At 34.7% G+C, this 25234-nt stretch overlaps 1 protein-coding gene across 2 annotated transcripts in view; it reads left to right on the top strand.

Annotated features, from left to right (window-relative positions):
- GRIK2 (glutamate ionotropic receptor kainate type subunit 2) overlaps positions 1-25234 on the top strand; it is a 3358677-nt gene that overhangs the window by 2357793 nt on the left and 975650 nt on the right. For both annotated transcript variants that reach the window (XM_044064973.1, XM_044064981.1), the window contains exon 12: positions 9438-9661. In XM_044064973.1, the coding sequence (XP_043920908.1) occupies positions 9438-9661 (224 nt within the window). The remainder of the gene's footprint in view (positions 1-9437; positions 9662-25234) is intronic.

The following is a 25234-nucleotide window of genomic DNA, read 5'->3' as shown; positions in this document are numbered from 1 at the left end:
TATAGGCAGTTCAATTATTTAGAAACAAGCTACAAGAATAACTGTTTAAAGATACCAAATGGTTTTGCTTCCATGAGAAAGGCTAGTCTTTGTCATAACTCTCAGCCTTCTATCTCCAAAATTTGGGACACTACCTCTCATAATGTGCAACAAGTGGGCAAAATGAGGAACACTTGCTGACAACGTACTATTACCTTCAACTGTGAAGCTCACAGGATGATTGAAATGTTACATTATACATACAAAAAGTTATTTTATGGAACTTATATGATTCAGTATTATTCAACATGCATATTAGTAAGAAAACATAATACTGAAACTTATGACAGATCCTTCCAATGGGAAACTGTAACGGACATGGGCTTTTTTAGACTCAAAATTAGGAAAATTCCTCATAATAAGGTATACCTGAGATTTAGCATCCTTGCAGCTCACGCTGTAGTCGGATTTTTATTGTAAAGATATAATTTTACAAATGATCACAGGGGGAATGCCTACTTTACATGTACATAGCATCAATAGAGCCTCTTGCATTTATTATTGTAAATACAACACACAAATGTAACGACTTCTATTTTGTTAATGTACTATGAATAACTGCATGTATTATTTAATCTACGTATAATGTTCTGTTAGTTGCTCTTTGGTGTCGGGGTCATGGCTGAAAATATTCTGTTGGCCAATTAGCTTTATTTCAGTCATTTCTAATTTATTACAGCAACATCTAAAATTTCATTCACCACCCTCACTTATTTCTTCTACTCCATTTTTTCCTTCTGTGTAATTTTGAACTAAGTTGCATTTTGTTTAAATATGCATGGCATTTACAGGCCTGTAATGTTCATATCTCCTCCTTTGTTAAATATGATTATCACTGCAGGACCATCATCTAAGCAGTAGCAATGCTTGCTTTTGTTTAGGCAACTTGTCATGGCGATGTATAATTTATGTCTTCAAGCTTTGAGCCAGTTATATTAACTTAAAAGGTGTAGTGGGCACACTGCCATACATGGGAATATGGGGCAGGGTCTATTCCTCACAGAAAAAAAAACAGCGTTGCCTGTTCTCTGTTCTGGCTGTGAATTAACAGATTTTGATCTATCAGAGTTATTTGTGGTATGTATTTTCATGATGAGAACTGCAAAGGCAGAAAGGCTATGCATGGCACTATAAACTTACCTGCCCAAGCCACTGACTCCAGCTTATCCTGGCAGATTGTCAAGCATTCACAGACCAGCTGATAGATATAATGTTCAGACATGCCCTGAATCGGCACCAAGACCCACACATTGCGCCCCATGCAGAATCAAGTCCAAAAATAAATAAACAATGCTTATCCTCATAAGATATGCGTGATATCTCCTTTATATGCACACAAAACACAAAGGCAGTGGACATTCCCCAAATCTCTTACATGCCAGCAATCTACTCTATTCTCAGCGGGAATAATCCCAGACAAACTAATTTTTACTACTTGTAGTTGTAGTTCCATTCTGTTTTTGCTATCTCAGGCTGTTGACATTAGGTGAGTATCAAACTTTAGACTTAATGTTCACGTATAAAAATTTTATTAAAACGAACAAATAAAGATAGTTAAGCGCTTTCACTCATACCAAACGAGCTTCTTCAGAACAAACAGATGGTACTCATTTGCAACATTTAAGTATATGTAGCTTGGCACCAAAATTACAAGTCTTAAAGCTACAGCAACCAGCGTACAGATATTGTAACTAAAACAACTAATACACATGCTGTTAAACAAATAAAATGTATAATAAAATGTAATAGAATAAAATAACAGCCTATACAATAAGTACCATTTTAATATATTAATTGATATAAAAACTCAGGGCCGACTTGACAGCATTACGTGGGGAGGTAACCAAATTACTGAAGCTTTTCAGCAAGGATGAAAGTAGTGACAAGCCTGTCGTGCATGAATTAGGCAGCGATCATAATAACATTTCTGGTTGCAACACCAGTAATTGTGTAATACGTAGAGAAACTGGTGACAATATTTTAGGAGTGGATTTTAGAGCACAAACTCCTACTACTTCTTCTCCTGACATTCCGAATGGTCAGGAAGATAGACACAAGCATGGATGTGATATTGACCTTCCCTGTTCCATCGGTAGGGTGGATAATCACAGGATGGAAGCTAAAGACTTCACGTTTGACTTTTCTTTTGGGAATCTAACCGAAGAAGCAAGAAGGGTTGGCACCAAACCTAAAGCTACTCAGCCAGTCCGGACATATGGTCAAGTTTTGGCCAAAGAATACAAAGCCACAGGTACTGTTAATAATAAGAACAGCGGCGCTATTAGAGCTACGCAAAATAAGAACCAGTACAATTTAAAGGATTTTTTTACTAAAGACTGTAACTTTGCAAACAATGACGACCAGCATTTAGATAGTAATTCTATTTTGTATCAAGGAACTTTGAAAGACATCATTTATACGTTTGGAAAGAAGTTGAATGTTATAAATGCAGTTAAATTAGACAATGCATATCTAACTCATTGTATTTCTCTCAACATTGTACCTATGGGTTTGCGATTTCATAAAGTACCCATTGGTATAGATATTACTGGTGAAGTTGAAAAAGAATTTAATGATTTGTTTGATTCTTTTGGTTTCGAGTTTATGAAACTTTTAATTAAACATAACGATGCTAAGCTATGTAAGACTATGTGTGACGTAGAAAAGATTAACAACACTATTATACATGACTTAGCTTTCCCTCAATGGGAGAATTTATATTATAAACAGTTTGAGACAGCTGAATACAGAGCTAAAAAAGCGTTTGATAGGAAAAATAAAAAATTACACAGAGACACTGACCAGTATAAAAGACATGAGATGTATAAATGGGGAAATAGTAAAAAGCATAATCCCAGTTGGAGAGATAATACAAATGGGCATGAAGTCCAGCAAGTTAACGATATGGATGGATATGATAATGATTTTTTTCAGGTATCCAGGAAAGGAAAGTTTTCCAAATGGAAACAAGGGGGCGGATGGAAAAAGAAGCCCCAAACTTGGATATAAGTATCAAAGATGTAGATAGATCAAAGACTATTATTCAGGATGGTATAGTATGTGAATACAACAACTTTAAAATCTTCAATTATAGTAATTTACAGCTAGATCCAACTTATTTTAGCCTTTTGTCCAAAGGTATGAAATTTATACCTACTACAAATTTCAATTTGGTAGACTGCTTAAGCGAACTCAAGCAGTACACCAGGAAGTTGAACTTGGCCCTTATGTTTAAGGACAATACAGGGAATATAGTACAACATAACAAATTGAAGAAAAAAAGTTGTTTTATACCTGCTAACAATATACTGGTACAGGGCTATGAGAACAAAGTGTCAAGAGAAATATATAGGTTTAACAACAAAGTTACTAGCAAAAAGATCAGGAGAAATCTCACAGAGGAAGAACAGGATTTATTGGGTGAGCTGCGGATTAACAACAACATCCGTATTATGAAACCTGATAAGGGCGGAGGAATTGTACTTTTTGACGCCCTTATCTACAGCACTATAATTTATGACATCTTACATAACTCTGGGAATTACACTGTAGTTTCATTGAATGAGTACACATAGCATATAGGAGAATTGACATGTACTTGGAAGATTTCCTTTTGGAACAAAGAATTACTGAAGAACTACACAAGTACATGACAGTAGATTTTCCGTATATGGCCACTATAGTAGGTATTCCCAAAGTGCACAAAGACATTCAAAACCCTCCGTTTCGCCCGATAATTTCTGGAAGTAAATCTAAAACTTTTCCAATAGGTGTAGTTATCGACACACTTCTTAAACCAGTATATTTAGAAATTAAGCATTTAGTTAAAGATTCATGGGAATTTTTAAAGAATTTCCCTATGAACACAGACTGTCAGGATTTACTTTTCACTTCTATTGATATAGTTGACTTGTTTTCTTGTATTCCCCCTAAGGAAGGGATTACAGCTTTTACAAATAGTATGAGAAAACATACCAAAATGAGTTGGGATAGGATATGTTTGCTGGCTGAATTAATGAGTATTGTACTAGATCATAATTATATTTTCTATGAAGGGGAAATGTTTCGGCAAACCAAAGCAGTGGCTATGGGGGCAGCTTGTGCCCCCATATATGCCAGTTTGGTTTTACTTGATTGGGAGGAGACAACCATTTTTAATAGTACACACTCTGAAAATATATTATATTATTCCCGATACTTGGACGATATCTACATCCTGTGGAAAGGTGACGTTGACACATTTACAAATTTCATTCATTATCTCAATGATAGCGGTGATTATTTAAAATTTATGTCAGAATGTAACAACACTGGAGTAGCATATTTGGATACGTTAATTACTCTTGATGGAAATAGATTTAAATCTAGGATACATAGAAAAGCTACTTTTACGAATTCTTATTTAGAATACAGTAGCAATCATCCGAGACAGCTCAAATACAATATATTTAAAGGGCAACTCATTCTTACAATAAGGATGACATCAGATTATCAGGATATGATTGATGAGGTTCAGTTCATTATAAGTTTGTTTAGAGATGGAGGATATGATGAAAAAATGATGTTGGATACAAGTAAATATGTTATAGGAGAATGGGGAAAAAAGTATACACCCCTACTAGGACTTAACAGTGAAAATTGTATAAGTGTAAAAAACATCGAATACACTAACACAAATAATAAGGAAGTAACCACTAACAAATTTAATAGAGCATGTATTGTAGAATATGGTCCACATTCACACGTAGTGAAAAATATAATGACTAGTAATTGGCCAATATTTTTCACGGACCAGGATACATTGAACACACTTGGTTCAAAACCCTGTTTTGTTTACAAAATGGGTAGAAATTTGAAAAACATTTTAGAAAATGGATCTAAGATTAAAAACACCAAAGATTCACACACTACCAAGTGTGGTGCTTGCCGTCAATGCAAAGATATATTAGAAGAGAGAAATGTAACCTTAGATAATGTCAACAAGACCTTGGTTAGATTCAAACATGGAAATTGTAGAACTAGTATGCTTATATATTTAGCCAAATGTATGTCATGCCCAGCATATTACATAGGCAGGACTGAAAGACAGTTTAAAAAGAGAATATATTCTCATGGGTATAGCATAAAAACTAAAGACACCAAGAATGCACTATATAGGCATATTAACAGGGAGAGTCATTAAAGTAGATCCTAGGGGAGGTAATACAAAAAACATGTTAGCTTACAAAGAATATTGGTGGCAGCTATATACAGATGCCATGACACCACCAGGAATTAATGACTACATTTCAGTCAAACCCATTTTAATGTTAAAAAGTTAATTTTGGCATCTGTTAGCATGTAATATCAAAAACAAAATTATTAGATATATTAATTATTATATCAATTACTATATTTAAATGGTACTTATTGTATAGGCTGTTATTTTATTCTATCACATTTTATTATACATTTTATTTGTTTAACAGCATGTGTATTAGTTGTTTTAGTTACAATATCTGTATGCTGGTTGCTGTAGCTTTAAGACTTGTAATTTTGGTGCCAAGCTACATATACTTAAATGTTGCAAATGAGTACCATCTGTTTGTTCTGAAGAAGCTCGTTTGGTACGAGTGAAAGCGCTTAACTATCTTTATATGTTCGTTTTAATAAAACTTTTTACACGTGAACATTAAGTCTACAGCAGCTGCATTCCTTTTGCTGTTATAAGCTAGCGTGTGGCAGTATAGCGTTTTGTACGTTGTACTTCTCAAACTTTAGACTAGGAAAGTAAGTGGAGACTTTGAGAAGTCAGTGTCTTGAGACGTTGAGTTCTTCATGTCTAGAACACTGCATTTCATATGCCACTCCTCTTGTCAGTATCAAACTTCCAACTGTCTTCACTTATGATCTAGAGTCTAACCTCCTCCACCAGAGGGGTGGGGGGTTCTATCACAAGTGAAAATAAAAACCTACTTATTTTGATTAGAATACCATGGCATTGGACTTAGAGGTGGTGCTGCTCATCCTACCCATTTCACATTCAGTAGAGAATCACTCAAATTCATGGTGTAGGACTTAGAGGTGGTGCTGCTCATCCTACCCATTTCACATTCAGTAGAGAATCACTCAAATTCATGGTGAAGGTCCCAGTTAAGGCCAAATGAACATCACCTGCAATTCAATGAAATATAACATGGATCTCTAAAATGGACACCCCCCCCCATCTATGACTTAACATCCTGTTCATGAAGCTGTGCAACAGTGTAAGTCACTCTTAAGGCAGGGGTGACCACCACCTACACCATATTAAAGCTAAGCTGAGAATGTGGACATCACTTGTAATGCATTCATTCAGGCATGCATTCATACATATATACACAAGGTCAGGCAAGTATGAATAAGAGTGGTGGCTTAAGGTGGGGGTCAAACAGGATATCACAAACTGTCAGGGAGTGCGATCAGCAGGTGCTAATGGTGCATGACTGCAGTAGCGGTGTTGCTAAATGAATGTCAGTACTGGATTTTCAACTTGGCTGAAGCACTCACTTACCTAACATGAGGTCAGTTTGTAACTGTAACTATAGCAAACTATTTCTAACAGTTTTACAGGTAGCATTTTTATTTGACACTGCTCAAATTTGTTGGGTGGGGGGGGGCATGCAGAGTGTGCCAGATGAGCTAACTACAGTTCTTAGATACAAACCATCATAGCTATAAATCCACATGAGCACCAATAGCACATTGTATGTTCACAAGTCTTCTGCAAAAGTACAAAGCAGCTATGATGTTTTGCACAACTCCACATGGGTAAAAAGTCAGCTTTTCCATGGCTTGTAAAACACCGCTGCTGTCCATTTGAGAATGATTTTTGACTCTCACTCTACAGGCTATGGTATAACCTTTTTCATGGAGACTAACAAATCTTATTCCTATATAATTAATGCAATCATTGTAAAAGTATTTCTAAATTAAATCATAACAGCATAGACAGTGTAATGGAAAATATTTATCTCTGCAGTGAAACTTACAAAAGCTTGAAGTCAATATATGCAATTTTCAAATACACAGGCAAGTATATACAAATATGAGATGTATGTGATCTACGAGAGAGTGGTTCAATGTCATGTTAGGTTATAGAGTGGAGGAATTTAAGAGTTATGTAATGCTATGTATGGAGCCCAGTAACATAAAATAATAAGTTGTAATTAGTAAAACACACTGCCTCTTATAATTGAAGTTTTAAATATAGCTTATAGAGTGCAATTACATATGGAAATTCTGCTAGAGATTATAAAGCTGTATTAGCCAATCTCAGAGTTGGTATATTTAAAGAGCGGGTGGTGTGTGGGGTGCAGGGGGCTTGCCAAGTAAGTTTTTTATTATTTTTTTTTTTTTTTTTTAAGTTTTCAAAGTTTTACAACTTTGAACATATGGGTTCGATCATATAGCATTCAAAGTTGTAAAACTTTGACAACGTGATATAGACCCATGATAAACACCCCTTCTGGCTAGACGACAGCAGAAGAAGGGTCTGTGGACCTGTCCAGTAGCTGATTCTGCACAGATAGGGCATTCTCCTGTAATAGTGTAACAATCATAGGGCTGGGTCCCAGAAGAAGGGCTTAAAAGTAATATGCGTGAATAGATGCCAGCTAATTTTCAATGTCATTATTTCTAATTCCTTGCATATACCATGATGACACGTTCAATTGTTCTGATTGAGGGAGCATAGTAACTCAGTTGTATCCTGGTAGACTTGAAAGAGTTAGAAGTAAGAATAAAAAGCATGTGTGGTGTGTGGACTATATAATGACACATAACTGGTCTGTTCTTTAAGATAACAGATGTTTACCTTTTTGTCTCTATCATTGATGTAAAAAGGACATTACCTTTTCTTTGCAATATAGAGGATTATGATCGTGTCTCCAATCATAACCATTGCATTATGTGTTAAGAGACATGAATGCCTAGAAATTTACCTCAAGAGCGAACCTCAAAGGGTGAACTTTGGCATCCTTGTCGAGAACACATTTTAAGGGTTATGATCTGAGACCCAAACATAATTCTTTGTAGTGAATAGACCTTCATTTTTACCATCTGCTACTAGTTATAGAAAGAAGAAAAAAAGAACAAAGCATTTAGTGAGCACTGACAGAAAGACTGTAATACTTTTTCTTATTTTACAAAGAATGTCAGGGACAGATTATTGGTAGAGACAGCAGGCAGAAAGAAGGCTGCATTTATCGTTTAATAGCTAGTAATGGTAGATTTAACTTCCTAGCGCAATACCTGATCTTAGAAAATTAAGAAGGCGTATTTAACAAAGTTCCAAAGAGGGACTTCTTTGAATTTGTAATTTTGAATAAATGACTTGATCTTTTGGAAAACAAACTGCTGTTGAAAGAAAACTAAGACATCTAAAAGCTTTACTTCTAACTATACTACAAACAATAATCAGGGAAAGGTAAATCTTAGTTATTTTGCTTTTAAACAGGAGCATTCATCATATTCATTTGCTTGTGATCATCTTGAACTGCCAGTCATATCTCTCAACCTCTTAGAGCATAAAATCTGGACAAAGCCTAAAATGAGGGGGGGGGGGGGGGTGGGACAGATAGGGACAGATTTTAAATATTGCTCTTACAAACTTAAAAATGTGATAGAATAATAGGTTTTGCATTAGCATGAATTTTCTGAAGGATTTGGAGTCTTAAACTCAAATGTTTGTCATTATTTAATGACTTCAATCCTCAGCTATTTGCCAGAAAAGTACAGAGTTTAGGAGAAACACACCCAAAATATGAGTCAAAAATCTGGACATTCTGCAAAAATTTGTACAGTTGAGAGGCATGCTGCCAGTGTCTTTTTTCCCACTCAGAGATAACTCCATGCTAACTTTAACTTTTTACATATGGTCTGTGAAGTAATTTATGCAACCTGGTTATAACTTCCAAAGCACAGTAATTTCTTTAAAGTATGTATAATGCAATGACAGATTGCATGTCTAATATTATTTAAAATATTAACAGGTTGGGTGCTTACATATAAACTTATTATAATAATGAGAGGAATAACAGCTTTTGTTTCACATACAGGCTGAGTTGTTTATATAATGAGTTTTAGTCTAATTGAAATTTGGCGGCCATCACAAAGTCTAAAGGTTATTTTAACTGTATGCTTCTGCCTACTAGAGATTAGTTTGAGTTCCATTGTTAATTTAGAAATATTTGCTGAAACAGTAGTAGAATACATCAGCTTACTCACTAAGAAAAAATGCATTAAATATAAGCTTAATTGGTCCAGGGACAGGCTTTCTCAAGTGTAAATAGTGTGTTTTGTTTAATTTGATTGCCTGCTTCTCCCTGCCACTTCTGACTTATGGTCTATTTTTCTTCTCTTTATGTTTCTGTCAACAGAAAGCTGACCTTGCAGTTGCACCACTGGCCATCACGTATGTTCGAGAGAAGGTCATTGATTTCTCCAAGCCATTCATGACTCTAGGAATAAGTATTTTGTATCGCAAACCCAATGGTACAAACCCGGGTGTCTTCTCCTTCCTGAATCCTCTCTCTCCAGATATCTGGATGTATATTCTGCTGGCTTACTTGGGTGTCAGTTGTGTGCTCTTTGTCATAGCCAGGTAACATAATGCTAAAGTGATTTTTGACAATTGTTAACTAAGTTTTTTACAAGAATAATTGTCAAGAGTCACAGAATTTTTTTTTTCCTTTTCTGTTCTTAGTTGTATTTGTGGAATATAAAGGGATATTTAAGAGCTCTTATCAAAACAGTCTAGTGAACTGCATGTACTTAAGAATCATTTGCAAGCTGGTTCTGACAATAGGCACCAAGTGTACAGTAGTTTTTGTTTCTAATTTTCTTAATAGAATCAAAATGCAAGCAAGTATTCAGTACTTTCAAAAACTATTTGATTCGTATCTGGAATGCTACAGCTTGTAATTCTTTGATGAAAAGATATTCTATATGACTTTCAAATAAATGTAAAATATTCTAAATGAACAAGCTGTAAGAAATTGTGCTGATATGGCTATAGGTCCATGTTTTTACTGTTTAGTAAAAGTTTTTTCCTCAGAAATAGAATCTATAGACATTTAAATTTACACATCTTTCAAAAAATAATAGTACACAGATCCTGACTGACAACTAAAAAGTCCTAATCAAAAGAACTGGCTGACTTCCCCTTATATATTCATGCAGTGAAACATAAATTTATCTCTTAATCTGTGTGTGTGTGTGTGTGTGTACACAAACAAATGACACACACACACACACACATACACACACACACACACACACACACACACACACACACACACACACACACACACACACACACACACACACACACACACACAGTTTCCATGTATGTCTACTCAAAGTTGGCACACAGTCTGAGAAGAGGAAAAAGATAGAAACCAAAAGTAAAAGTCCCATTATGCCTCTTCTCTGACGTCTCAAACCCAAATAATGCAGTCAATGAATGACACAGGAAGGCACAACACATTGAAATGTCAGTTATAATCAGTTAGTGATCTTCCATGTTCCGCTTGCCTAAGACTCTGTGCAGACTATCAAGCATCATTAAGTTAAATGGCTTAGAAGAGATAGCCCACTGAAGAACATAACAGTGGGAGATTGATGGCTAAGAAGATCAGTGGAGAAAATCCATCTCTACTATCCAGCTATTGATCTGGACAGGGCAGCTGATGCAGCCATAATATACTGCTTGGGGGGGGGGGGGTATAGTCACTGTTGAAAACAGTTGACTTGAACATCACTGTCTGTTGGTTGCTGAATCCAATTGTGACTAAATAAACAGCAGTGTGTGAAGTGACACCTTAACACTCCATTTTACTAGCATCTGCTCATAAACACAAAACCTAATGCAAATGGACATATTCATGGGCCCACTGTAAATAATCACATAATGTTTAATTTACACAGTATTATTCAAACCCGCAACATCTAAAACCTTGTAAAGCTGGCAGTCAAAATAGCAACACATCAAGGTTACAAAACACAAAGAATTGTTTTCTTGCAGGGTGCAAACATCCCTGCCCTTCCCTGCATGGTGGTAAGTAGATCCGTCCTCACACTCCCAGATGTGACATATTCACATGTAGATGTTAGTCACACATCAGACTGACTCAAAGAAGAGTTAGAAATTGAAAGAAATGCCACACTCCTTTTCTCAATCTACCAAAAGTCTAACCTCTGTACAGGATGTCAGTGAGCTTTTAGCTTTGACCTTCTGAGCTCTGGTTAACTGTCTTGTAATAAACAGTTGACATCCTGATACATACGCCTGCAGTGATATATGCAATTGCACGCATCTTGTTTAGTCTTGCACACTATTGTACAGCTGGTATTTTGTTCACTTAACTCTATGATTATTGACGTATACAGAAAAGTTTCCTTTTTCAGTTATTCTAGTCCCCCCTTTTCAGCTTGATATTTTTGTTGTTGTCAAACAAGAATGCATTGCATCATAGGTTCTGTTAATAACTGTTTGCAGCACCTACAAAAATGAAACAAACAGTGATGCAAAATTATTTGTTCCTTCAAACAAAAAGAAAAAGTATTACCAAAAATTGTGTGTTTCTCTGATATCTATGCAACCTGCATGTAGTCCTACATTATATGCATACATCGAAATATAAAGAATTACCTTCTCTTAGTATATTATAAGCTTGAGTGCAGTTATCATGCTGTAGTTTAGCCTAGAGCCACCTGGTCTTTATTATGTAGTACATGAGATGTGTCAATTATGTTCTGTATGTAAGAAAAATACAGGCTCATTAACACTTTTCTAATAAAAGAAAGGCAATAACACCTTTCACCACTGTAAAGCTCAAATGTTGGCCCTAATCATTTACAGTGGTCACCACAAAACAGCAGGTGGAATTACTAAGAGTTTTAACAGCTGTAATACACTTCAGACTATCAAACTTATTTTTGTCTGTGGCGGTATGGAGGATATATCAGGATTCTCTGATCTATAATCACATCCTCCCAGTTTGCTGGCAGGATCGTCGTACCCCCCTCCCCCACTGAGAGGTTTCCATAGCAAGAGAGCATCTGCACATGGAAACTTCACTTCCATCTGAAAACTCTAAAGTTAACGCATGCTCCTACTGTAGTGTAGAACTGACCAGGCAGGGAGCTATTAAGACATGGTGAGGGATCTTTTAAAGTCTTAATTCCCTCACACAGCATGTGGACATCAGCATTCAACTGTAAAGACAATGGGAAGTCACTGTGAGGAAGTCCTCCTTCTCTGAGACAGCGGGTGGTCATGCTTTTTCTGACCCTCTCAATAGCTCTCAACCTCATTTCTCAAGAATAAGGGACAGTGGCAAAAAAAAAGGAAGGACGATATTGCTGTAACTCACTTAAAAGTTAATAAAACAACAGGTTTTGCATCAACAAATGCATTTTTTGAAAATTAAGTATAAAACTTTAATATTTGACATTATAAATGGACTGTAATCCTCAGTGATTTAACAGGAAATTAAAAAATGTTATGAGGGATAAGGCAAAAATAAAATCATGAGTCAAAATCAATGATATTCTTCAAATTCAAGTGAGAATTGACAGTCACAGCCTAAAGCCATCTCTCTGTGCTCTAACCTTCACTAGAGCTCCATTGCAGAGATGCTAAGGATGTTGCTACCCCACCAAAAAGGCATACCTGTCATCATTGCCATAGTGCCAACCATCCATGCAGCTAATCAAGCTCAAATCACCTGAGCCATAGTCAGCACTTTATTTTTCTACACAACCTGTGAAGCTTATAGCTGTTAGAGTGAGATGCACTCCATTTTATAGCTGATACCTGGGAGTTGGCCTTAATGTTATTGCTTTTAATGCTGTAAGACTCTTTTTGGTCGTACAGATTTTTTTTTTCATTTGTCTCAGTTGCGTAGCACACTGGCACAGCTAAAGCTGCATGTACTACAGAGACTTGTGTGGCAGTACTAAATAAGTTACAGCTTTCAAAGCTGTAAAGCACCGGACTGCCTAGAGTTTTTTAATCTTTCTGTAACTGGTAGTACATGGAGCAAGTAAAGTTCCATGTATAACAAAAAATATGATTATGCCTCTCTAATGATGACCAGATGGATATATCTGCTCTCAAAGTAGATTTAGGATTCACCTCTTGATATTCACTTTGGTTTGCTGTTCAGGTGAATTTCTTCACATCCATTTCTGAAAAATATAACAAGATTGTTAGTAACAGAAACTCAACCAAAATCCTCTGTATGATGACAGATATGTTTTGGAGCAGTGTAATAAATGTGGCAGAGTTTTGTTCTACCATGTCATGCATCAGTACTCAGTTTCTTGTTTGGCTGTGGTGTTGCTGAGGACTGGGGCTTCTAATGCAGACAAACAAATGTATGTGACAATTATGGGCTGTCTGCAGTGTCGAGCGTGAACCTTGTAATACGTACACAGAAACTATGTCAGCATCATTGCCTCCCAAATACAGGAGGTAGGGTACCATGCAGGCTAGAGGAGAAATTCCTCCCCTTTGTGTAGGAGTGGTATACAAGGACACCATTATCCCCTTTCAGCTTTGCACTGGAAACTGAAGAGAGTTACTGGGACAAAGGTGATGGTTGACTGTAGGGGATGCTGAAAAAAATACAAATGTTCATGGTCTCATTAATTTACTTTATTTGCAGCCATTTGCAGTGTAGTAGAGTTTAATTTCACATTTGTGAAATAATACTTATCCATTTAATCTCCATTGTTATGTTAAGGAAATTATTCCAAGCCAAATAAAACTACACCAATGAAAATCTCAAGCATTAGATCTGTGTGCATTAAATATAAATTTTGTCCTATACAGAACTATGTCCACTTTTATATACTGCTTAAATTGTATATCAAGAAGAAGAAATTGTTGCAGACTCCTATTTGTATTTTGTCCTCAGTTTTAAAGCAGATACAAATCATGTCCCGGTGCATTTGATGAGTATGTCACCGCCAGCATTTTTATTTATCTATCTTTCTGACAATAGGTGGATGTAACTAGATTTATTTGATAAGAACTCTTGTTACACTGTGGAGTATCACAATTCAAAGAAAGGTTTCAGTATGAAATGAGCAAGGATTTTACTATAAATGCATTGAAAATGTTCATGTCAATCAGATGACATATGCAATGACCGATGTTTACTAGAGTAACTAAGACAGTTGCTGGAACTCAGCATATTTCAGTATCTCACAGTGTACAATGGATACAACAGACATAACGGTGACTCGTGAGAAGAGTCTGAAAGAAGAAAACCTTCCATTTATTACAAATAAGTTTTTCAGAGGAACTGAACTATTTCAGTGGTATTAATTAATTACATCAGAGTACATGTAAGGGGTTCCCGTCCCACATGATCTAGGATTTTCACCTTGCTTCAAATACTGGAATGTAGTATGATATAAGCCTAAAATTGTATTAACATATAAGAGGCAAGCAAAAAGAAAGTCAGGGCTGTGCTTTGAGAGTGATGAGCAATGAAAACAACTGGGGATGCTGATGACAGCAATACTAATATTGTAAAATGAAAAATGTATTAAACTGTAAGATGACTTAAAGGCACATTATTATATTTGTCAGCAGCACTACAGATGATTGTTTAACATCAGTCTCACTAGTTATCTGAGTTAGGGCTCTGCAGTTGGAACTCTGCAGATGCTGGGGCAGGATGTCCACAGGCGTTATACTTTGCTGTTCCAACAGTTGACTTGTGTAACCCATGCATCACAGTGTTTCAGGCATGGTTATTATATTGTAGGTGCAAATAATTTTCTGCTTCTTTTGTAAAGTAGTATGCTCATCACCTTGATGAGGAAGTCATCTGTAATTTAGTATTTGCAGAGAATAAGAGTAATGTCCTTGTACTAAACTGTAAGTCCTTGCTTCATCAGGTACAATAATAACATAAGTGGTAAGTTATACTGAAATACAAAGCAGGTGGCTAAAACAACTGATGAAGAACACATGGCTGGAGCTGTATAACAGGCTGGTTCAGTTCTGGAGTATAATGGATTGCTTAAATTCATTTTTTACAATTTTGTTTAATTACACCCTCATATCTCTATACCTTTCAGTAGTTCTGTTGAATTAGTTTAAATTGTTAATTTCTCATATCTTTTCATTGTAGTTCCAATGTTTTTTTGCAAAAATGTTTTATTGATTTTCTCATTATCATTCTCCCAATTATGTTTTCCTCACATATATTGTTTTATAGTCATGGCCCCGTGTCCCCTCAATGCATTTTTTATATAATATTTATGTCTGTTTAACATTTTGTCCGTTTTCAGTATTATGTCATTGTGTGTTACCCTGCCTTGTTTTCCATTTTGTTTAATAACTTTGACCCAGCTTCAAATATTTTCTTACCCTGTAAAGATTCTATAGCGCCCATTATTCCACAGCTTCCTTCCAGTGTGTCACTTTTCTGTCACAGTAGAACTCTTGTGTCAGCATGTAGGGTTTGTATATGAGGCATTTGAGTTATGACTGCCTTTTCTTTTGAGTTTTGTGGTGTACTATACAAGAATTTTTCCCACATACTAGATATGCTTTCTTTGGCTAAGAGGGTTTAGTGAAGACTTTCACTTTGAGATGACAAAATATAAATGCCAAATTTTAGACTTCCTTTGCATTTGGATTGATTTTGTGTACAGAATGATATCCACACTTTTTTGGTTTAATTCAGGATTATTACAGAAACTATAGGCATATTTATTTTCTGTATAAATTCATATAAGTGACATGAGGCTGTGAATGGAGTAATCAGAGCCTGCTCTGAAGGTTTCTTGTCATTACATGTGACTGCTATCTGCCTACTAAGTATTGCCTCGGGGTTTAAAGCTTGTTTCTCCCATGCTATACTTCAAATGAGTACCACATACCTACTTTTATAAATGAGAGAGGAAGGTGTACCAGTAACAAAACTTATATGATTTAAAAAAGTCACTTACTTGAAATTTTCTTCTTTTTTCCTGAAAATCTACACACATGACAACCGTGTTGTTACTTCATAGAATTTGCATGTGACATCTATGCATAATCGGGTTACAGTAACTCACGTTTACCTGTCAAACTTTAAGTCACACTCTGATTTACTTTCTGAAAAGAAAATTCTACTAATGTGCTCTTTACTCTTTAAAACTAAGTAAAGGTATATGATTTATTACTGACAAAGATAAACATTGCTCAGTCTGTCACTTTTCAAATTATCTTTTATAGCAAATAATTTAATTTACTTAAATTAATGTAATGCTTGCTCTATATGGTGATTAAAACATGTTTAACACTGATATTGTAGTAATGTTAGCCTCTGTTTATACAAAGTAGCTGATGGTGTAACAAATCTTGTTGCAATACACTGCCCATAACTCAATATTAATGAGGTACAGCCATACAGTTATCTGAATTATCAAGCATCTATGATATAATATATATAGTTCATTTCTGTTAGGTAGAGGCCACTAGGCACTGTTCACATCCTTAAAAGTGTCATTTTCCCCAGTCCCGCAGCTTATTGTTAATGTCACATGCACTATATGAAAGATGTATGTGTTGTAGCCGGTATGGCCACATTTATCAAACATACTTGGATTGAAAGCTACATGACTTAACAAAGAAACTGAAGTATTTTAAAGAAGATTCTTCAGTGTCTGTAGGCACACAATTGAAGTTTCAATGGTAAATTTTGATAATATTAGGTATCCTATAGTCACTGGTGCTGAGTGATGGTGCTAAGCTCCTTAGATTAACGAATTAGACCTCATACAGTATGTGTCTTGTATAGCTGAGTATGAAGTGATTTAAGAGAATTCTGTGCAAATGTAGCCGTTATGATAATTAGTCTGCTATGCTAATAAAAATCATATTGTTACCAAGCTGTGGTCTAAACCGAAGCTGATTCAGAAAGAAAAGTATTAGCACGTCCATTACTTTCCCTATTAACTACCTTGTTGTACTGATGTTCTTACACTTGTCAGCTAGTACAGTAGCACTTTTGTTATACTTCAATAAACCTAATTCATCTTTTATGTTCAAGTTTATAAATTATATAATGGATAAGGCACAAAATGTGCAATTTAGAATCTGTGAGTAAATTACCAACAGATAATAAGCCATTACATTTGATTTTTCTTACGTATGCACCTTATTCATGACAATATAGAAGGTTTTAAAGGAAAGCTGACAGATCTGTAGTATTCCTATTGTTATAGAAGCCAGGCATGACTGGTTTGTTGTGTAATATCTTTCTGATGATGATGGCATGTGTTCACTGAATGAAGATGGGTTTCCATGATGCTCCATAAGTTTCCACAGAATACTATTAATACCATTCCTGATATGACTGATTACTCTGTGTAGTAGGGTAATAAAGAAGGCTTGCATACTTGTCCAACAAATTGCTGGCATTTATTGCACAGTGTGTGACAGATGTTTTGTGCGCATCAGCACTAGACGTATTATTACATTGGTTCCACGCTTTTTTCTAGAGTGCATTCATTTTGTGGTACCAGCTGTAATCCGTGGTACAATCGTTATCATTTCTCTTACGCTGCTATGCTATGCGTATCACTCTAGATTTTGACAAGGATGACAGACATGAACTCTGTTGCGTTATCCATTATAGTGAGGTAATGAGGAGCCGTGCAATCAGTCCCATTCAGTCCCATCAGTATATCTCTAACATGCAGAGCCTTACATGTTTGACTGCTTTTGATAATTGCTTTATTGTAATGAAGGTATAACTCCGGCATGCTAATGTTTTATACATGCCTGTACTTGATTGAACATTCTTTCAATGTATCTGTTCTTGCTGTCCTTACTTGAGGTGGTCCTTATGAACTGGTTGCTGTATACTCATTCATGTCCTGTTTGCTCTGCTGTACATTCCTTGGCAAGTTAGGTCTCCAAGGAGAATGTCAAGGTCACCCACTAAGGACAGTAATCAGTATTTATAGTTCACACACAGAGAGAGATCAAGGCCTAATTTTGGCTGGAATTTAACTTCATCACTATTTTTTAATGAAGGTTAGCTTTTAGAGTTGACTTTATTTTAACATCTCATGTGCAGATTAGCCTGCTGAGTACTTTTATTATTTGTTTTCTCTGGTAAAGCACTGATATGTATCGACTCATTTCAAGCTTAACAAGACAAATAGCACTCACTGCACTCACTCTAGAGATCTCAACATGAGAACCAATATTAACAGGATCTGCTGGAGGAAAAGATTCATCTCCCAGATTCTCTCCCTATTCTGGAATAACCTTCCAATCCTAGCAAAAACAGAGTCCTTCATTGACTCTCTTCAAGTGCAGTTTGTATAACTGGATGGGGGATCGCAAGTACACCCCTGGGGTTCTACCTGCATCCCTTCTAGACAGGGGCAACAGGTGTTGAGTCAGCTCTACTCTTAGCATCATCAAAAGAGGGAAACAATTTGGCTAGGCTTGTAAGGGCATTTGGGCCATTAAATTAATAACCTCATATGATCCTATGTGCCTTTGATGCAGCTACTGTTAACGAAGAACTGAAGAATAGAAAAGAAAACAGAAAAGCAAATATAACCTTCTGTAAATATCATTTTGGTAAATTTAATGCACTACACGCATACAATCAACACAGAAACCAGATCTTGTGGATGCCAAGAGAGAGTGAGACTTACACTTACAAACACACATAAATAAATATCTTTAGCTATGTCTATATCTCTATACCTATATAGCTCTATCTTTATATATATATATATATATATATATATATATATATATATATATATATATATATATAAATATATATATATTTAGTAATATATATATATATATATATATATATATATATATATATATAATATTCTATATTTATTTCTCTCTATGGAGCCCTATCATATGATAGAAACCTTATTTGACTGAAACTCATTTGACTGAGACCATAAGACTGAAATTTCAAAAAATTTCAAAATACTAAAAAGTCACTTGACTGAAACCCATAATACTCAATTTCAACATACTAAATTTTAAATTGGACCATATAAAACCAGATGAGGGGGGGGGTTATGCCACCCACATCCCCAAATGTGGGGGATCCCCCCTAACTATGTATACTAACTACAGGATCACACTACAGTGGGGAAAAGGGCATAGTAGTGGCAGCATGTAGACTGCTGTAAGGTATGTGAAAGGTATATGCCCTTTTCCCCACTGTAGTGCAATCCTGGAGTTACTATATATAGTTAGGGTGGTGTGGGGGGAATAGCCCCCACCTATTCTGGTTTTATATGGTCCAGTTTACAATTTAGTATATTGAAATTCAGTATTATGGGTTTCAATCTTATGGGTTACAGTCAAGTGACTTTTCAGTCTTTAGAAATTTCCGTCTTATGGTTTCAGTCAAATGCGTTTCAGTCAAATGAGGTTTCTATCATATGTTAGGGATCTTTCTATATATATAGGTACATAGGTTTATATCAGAGTATGGAGATTTTGGAAACTTGAATTTCATATGGTTGAGACCATGTGTGACCTTCATAGTCCAGAGCTTCTCACTTTTGTAGTGCTGATTCATAAAGACTTGCACTAGAATTTGCAAATCCATGATGCTCTGGATGACTACGGAAATGTGAAGGACTTTTTGTGAACACAGTCACTATTGGAAATGTGTAATGTGTTTAACAGACAAGATGAAGCTGGACAACTACTATGCAGTTAAGGGGATTTACATGTATATGTATTAGTTTAATTCAAAGACATCAATCTATAATGAACTCTTGGGAAGCAAATGATTATTTTTAATATTTTTACTGGAGTTTTTTTTTTATCATGCATAAGCAGATATTTCATTTGGCTATGGTAAAACAATATATATCTCATCAAACTCCATTGACTTTTGTATGTGTGTGTGTATATATATATATATATATATATATATATATATATATATATATATATATATATTCATGCACATTTTTTTATTTCTGAATAAATGCATCCTATTATGAAATAATTCCCTACAGCAGTGTGCAGACTACCATGTTACAATTAACTTTAACACATTTTTGTCATTTACTCATTAGAACACTAAAAGCAAACAAATTGTTTATTGACATTAGAAGGAATTTTGAGAAGGCATGTTTTAAATTTGGTTCTACATACATTTACAGAACTGCATGAAATGTATGTGTTACATTGAAGTCCATAAAAGTAAATAGATAAGCAATAATCACCTCTAGACAGTCCAAGTGCTTAATGTCATTGATTTAATTTCTGATACTGAATTCACATTTTCTGAGATAGCTTTAACAATTTAACTAACAACACCATCATCAGCCATGAAGGAATTTCACTAAAGAGTTTCAGAAATGTTGACTTTAAATTTTTCAGTTGTTTGGTCATCTACCTTTAGTTGATAGCTGTTTCACATAATTTTGTTTTGATAATTGATAAAAATGGGGGGGATCTGGAATCTTCATAAACAGAGTCTAATTATGAACATTGTATGGTCTTCATGACTCATCCTGACATCCTTCTGAGCAGTCTACTAACTACCAGTATTTTCACCCTTTTACACTGCTGGAACAATATATTTAACAAACTGTGTACAAACCAGAATATGTAATTTAAGGATAACATCAGTCAACATAAAAAAAATAGTTTTTGTGAAGCAGTTTTTTTCTGGAGAAGACCTAAAAGTGAAAGAACCTGTATCATGACTAGATCAGTTTTATAATAAATAAAATGCAACCAAAATGGATTATTTGGAGTTGGGTCCTCAAGAAACAATATATGACTTTAGTCATAGAACAATTGGGACAAAGTTTGTACCAGATTCAAAAATAAGCTTGGCTTTCATCACAAGGAGTAGTTTTGGGTAAATGTAAAGAAAACTGTAGGTAGTAATGCAAAATAAAGAATTAATTACTAGACATAAATAGCTTACTAAAAACTGCTACCTGTTTGCATTTAGCAATGAATGTGGGGAACTAAATAAACAGCTTTGATGGCTTAGTTGTTCTAGACTTAAGAAAACAAGTTTCACTGAAATGTCATTCTGCATCTGTGATTCAGCATTACATGCTTAAAATACCTATACAGCATTTCAAATCTGAAAATGCTGGAAAGGATGTATAATTCAACTTCTTTTGTAATTTTTCTATAAAGTTACTGCAAATGTTAGAGCATAGATGGTTGATCTATTTTACCTCAGTCATTTTCTTTGAAAAGGATTCCCTTTACCTCATGTTGGTGGTATGTCACAATTTCGAGGCAATCATTCATGAATTGCAGTATGGCTCTGCTAATTTACCATATCACTTAATGCAGCTTTTTAATCAGCTAGAGTATATATTTACAAGATTATGCTCGGTGCTGTTTTTCTGACTCCAACACATGCCTTTTTCCTTTTCTCTAAGTTTATTCTAGTTATTAGTTTTGATCCCTTTCTTTTTGTATGAGATCACATCCATGGCAGGATCCATTAAGAACAATGAATCCCTGTAAAAAAATTATTTAAAGTCCATGTTGGTGTTAATTTCTTTATAAAGACTGTATCATTTTACAGAAGATCTTGGCTCTCAGGGAGCATTATTCTACAATTTCTTAAAACTGCATGTGGAAAACAACAAATTTGACAGGGCCTTGCTGACATTAAATAGTGTACCTACTCCTCTTTTAAATATGTAGTAAGAATGCAGAACCAGTTTTGAGAGCTTCATCTCATGTGATATGCTGCCTAATCCATAAACTCCATTTTTGAAGAATTGTTTAACCAAACTTTAAAATAAAACCAGGTTGATATACTCCAAGTAGTGTTTTAATTAAATAAATATATAATAAAATTGGCATCCCTTTCCTTCTAGAATCAGTTTAATAAAGATTGTATAATGCACTCCATATGTCATGTCTATACTGTAGGGTACATTTTCATCAAAATTAAGGTTTTCAGCACTGTGGTAGTAATCCCTAGAATTTCATAAAGATTAATAATATTCCTCTGTGATTCTTCTAAAACAAAGCTGGGGAGGGAAGTCTTCTCTCCAAGAAACATATAATTGCAGTTTTTTTACATTGCTCTTTAGGCGTGAATTACTGCAATACGTAGATAAGTAGTTGGGAGAGTATTTAACTTCTCGAACATCTTCCATTTTTCAGTTATGACATCTATTTTGCAGTCAAAAGCAAATTTATATAGGCAACAGTTGTACACATGTATATTTGTGAAAAATATGGCTCAAGTGAGAGCAGTGGAGGACACCAGTAAATATTGTTTTTCCATATGGAATTGTGACCTGTGAATATAACAGTGAAAAGTGAAAACATATTTTGTTAAAAAACAATGATTCAACAAATAACATAAGGGTTACCTGGTAGAGCTATTGATCTAGTTGCAATAATACAATGAAATGCACAACCAAAGGCCTTTTTATGTCAAAATATGGCACTCAAGGGAACACTGCAATCCACTGCCTCATGAAGATATTCATAAAACCCTCTTAAATTAGACAATGTTAGGACTTATATAGCTTTGCTAGTCAAGTCAAAAGCCACAGTTTGCTGGCTGACTCTGCATTAAATTGCGTAAGTTATATTCACTATACAGTTGCTAATAGGCTTATTTAAAAATATTTTTAAAAATTTTACTATTACTTTAATGTCAGCTTTAGAGATACTCATATCCCTCAGGAGGAGGTAAGTCAACATTCTTAAGAAGTACTGATAGCCTGATCCAAACAACTAGTTGATGAACATCCATGTCAGAATGTTTAAGTGCAACTAAGACCTATTTCAAGAATTCATGAATTATTTTTTTTCAGCTGTATACATGGAAAAAACACTCTAAGGTTTAGCAAAAGTCTGTAATATGAATGTTAAAATGAGATATAGATAATAAAGAAAAAAAAGAGAAAATTAAAATGAATTGCACTGCATGTAGTAAAGACTATAATATACAGGTTTATAATTTCTACAGTAATTCCATAAAATTGTCCCATACATATATGATTTTTCTAAATATTTACAAATTCTAAAAATAGTTTATTTGAGATTTTATTTTTGTTTTACATTTTATTATTGTTTGAGAACAATTATTTCATTCTTTGCAAAAGACTTATATTTATTGTTCTCTAGTTTTGGAAATATAGATTTTAACCAGTGAAGACACAACAAATAAAATGATATAACATCAAGCATGGTGTTCATGATACAATTACTTTACTGTCATTTTGATTCAAAATTTTTGATTTGTGAAAAGATTTCTACAGTATAGCAATATTCAAATATATATTTGATATCATCAGACTTATTTTTGCAAACATACCAGAGCATACTGATAACATTCCTATACCAAAGGTGGTTTGTTCACTAGGCAAATTATAGATGATCATGTATTGCATATACACAGATTTTAGGAAAGGGATTTATCTGTATATGCTAACTCATAATTTGTCTTTCTATCTTTTTTAGCCATCAGGTTTGTATAAGATATTGGAATTTGTGAGAGATATGCATTTAATTACATAACATATATAATATGTCATCAACTTTTTCTGTCTGGGAAATTTATCAACACCTTATCAGACAGCCATGAAATGTTAAGAAGAAGAAGGGATGTGGAATTACCTTGATTAAAGCTATCGTGCATATATTTTGTGATAACAAGGCTACTGCTTTATGCCCTTCCCCACCCCCTTTTCAGGATTTCAGTTGACATTAGACTTTTATTTCTGTATTTTTCAGGAAAGAAGCAACTACTTTTTAACTAAATTTATGAGATACGGATAATGGCATCATCATGCTACTTAGGTTGTTTTATAAAATAATGTTGGAATTTGATTATGAGAGGTCGACCTATTAAAACATTTTATTTTGTTAATGAAAGGTAAAACTAAGTTGAAGATCTAAAGTTCACTTAGGATTGATTAAATGATTCTTTTAGTATTACAATGACACATGACGTGTAGACTGTTACCTAAAGGCCATAGCGCTGACTTATATACATTTAGTTTCTAGAAAAATACTTTGCTGTATGCATTTTTAACTGTGAGGATTGTAGAATACAAATAAAAGAGATTGCTATCTGATTATGAATATTGAGATCTAATTCTCTGATTCAAGTTTCAACACCATTATACCTCATTTTAGAATTATGGGGGTCATTTGCAGTAAAATATAAGAAAGCATTTAAGGGACAGATTAAACAAGTAAAGTGAGAGAAGGCAATCTTATCTGGAGCCAGTGACTATTTGAATTGAGGGAGTTATTTTACCATTGATTGAAAACTGGGTCATATAAATGCTTCAAAATGCTAGAACTTTGAGGACAGAAAAATCCTAATGGTAAAAGTTATATGGACTTCATCAAAGATTTGGGTTACCATTTAAAACCACTTTGTTATTATATTTTTGATTATTGTGACATGCTAGTAGGGCAATATAGTCGGGTTCACTTCAGTTCACTGAACTTTCAATTCACTGACTTTCATTTCACTGACACCATTTCACTGAAATTCATTTCACTGAAACTTCATTTCACTGAAACTTCATTTCACTGACAACTATTATTACAAAGTAAATGGAATATGCCCCCTTCCCCACTGTAGTGCGACCCTGGAGTTAGAATATATAGTTACGGGGATGTGGGGGGGCAGAGCCCCCCACATCAGGGGGTGTGGGGGGTGCAGCCCCCCACTTACTTTTCTTTTACTAAGCAATATTATATCAAAACGTAAGAATATCACACCCCCAACTATATATTCTAACTCCAGGGTCGCACTACAGTGGGGAAGGGGGAATATTCCATTTTATTGCTAATAATAGTTGTCAGTGAAATGAACTTTCAGTGAAATGAAGTTTCAGTGAAATGAATTTCAGTGAAATGGTGTCAGTGAAATGAAAGTCAGTGAAATGAAAGTTCAGTGAACTGAAGTGAACCCATATAGTCATGTCACCTTGACATTGTCAAATTTCCCAAAAAGAAATCTTGAAGCTTTGGAATTAATCCTGATCTCTGTGATTTACATCTAGACATAAGAATAGGTGAATGTTCTAACATCTAAGCTCACCATGGAAATAGGTCATTATATTTTGATGTACAAAGGGTCTGGACCAAGTTTTGGAATAAAGATAATGATATGATAGAGTAGATATTAATTATAAAGGCCAGAAT

This window comes from Protopterus annectens, chromosome 1.part0 (assembly GCF_019279795.1).
Source record: "Protopterus annectens isolate FY-2018-M chromosome 1.part0, PAN1.0, whole genome shotgun sequence".
NCBI lineage: Eukaryota > Metazoa > Chordata > Ceratodontiformes > Protopteridae > Protopterus > Protopterus annectens.
Note: the sequence above shows the minus strand (reverse complement) of the source record. Positions and strands in the feature narration are given on the sequence as shown.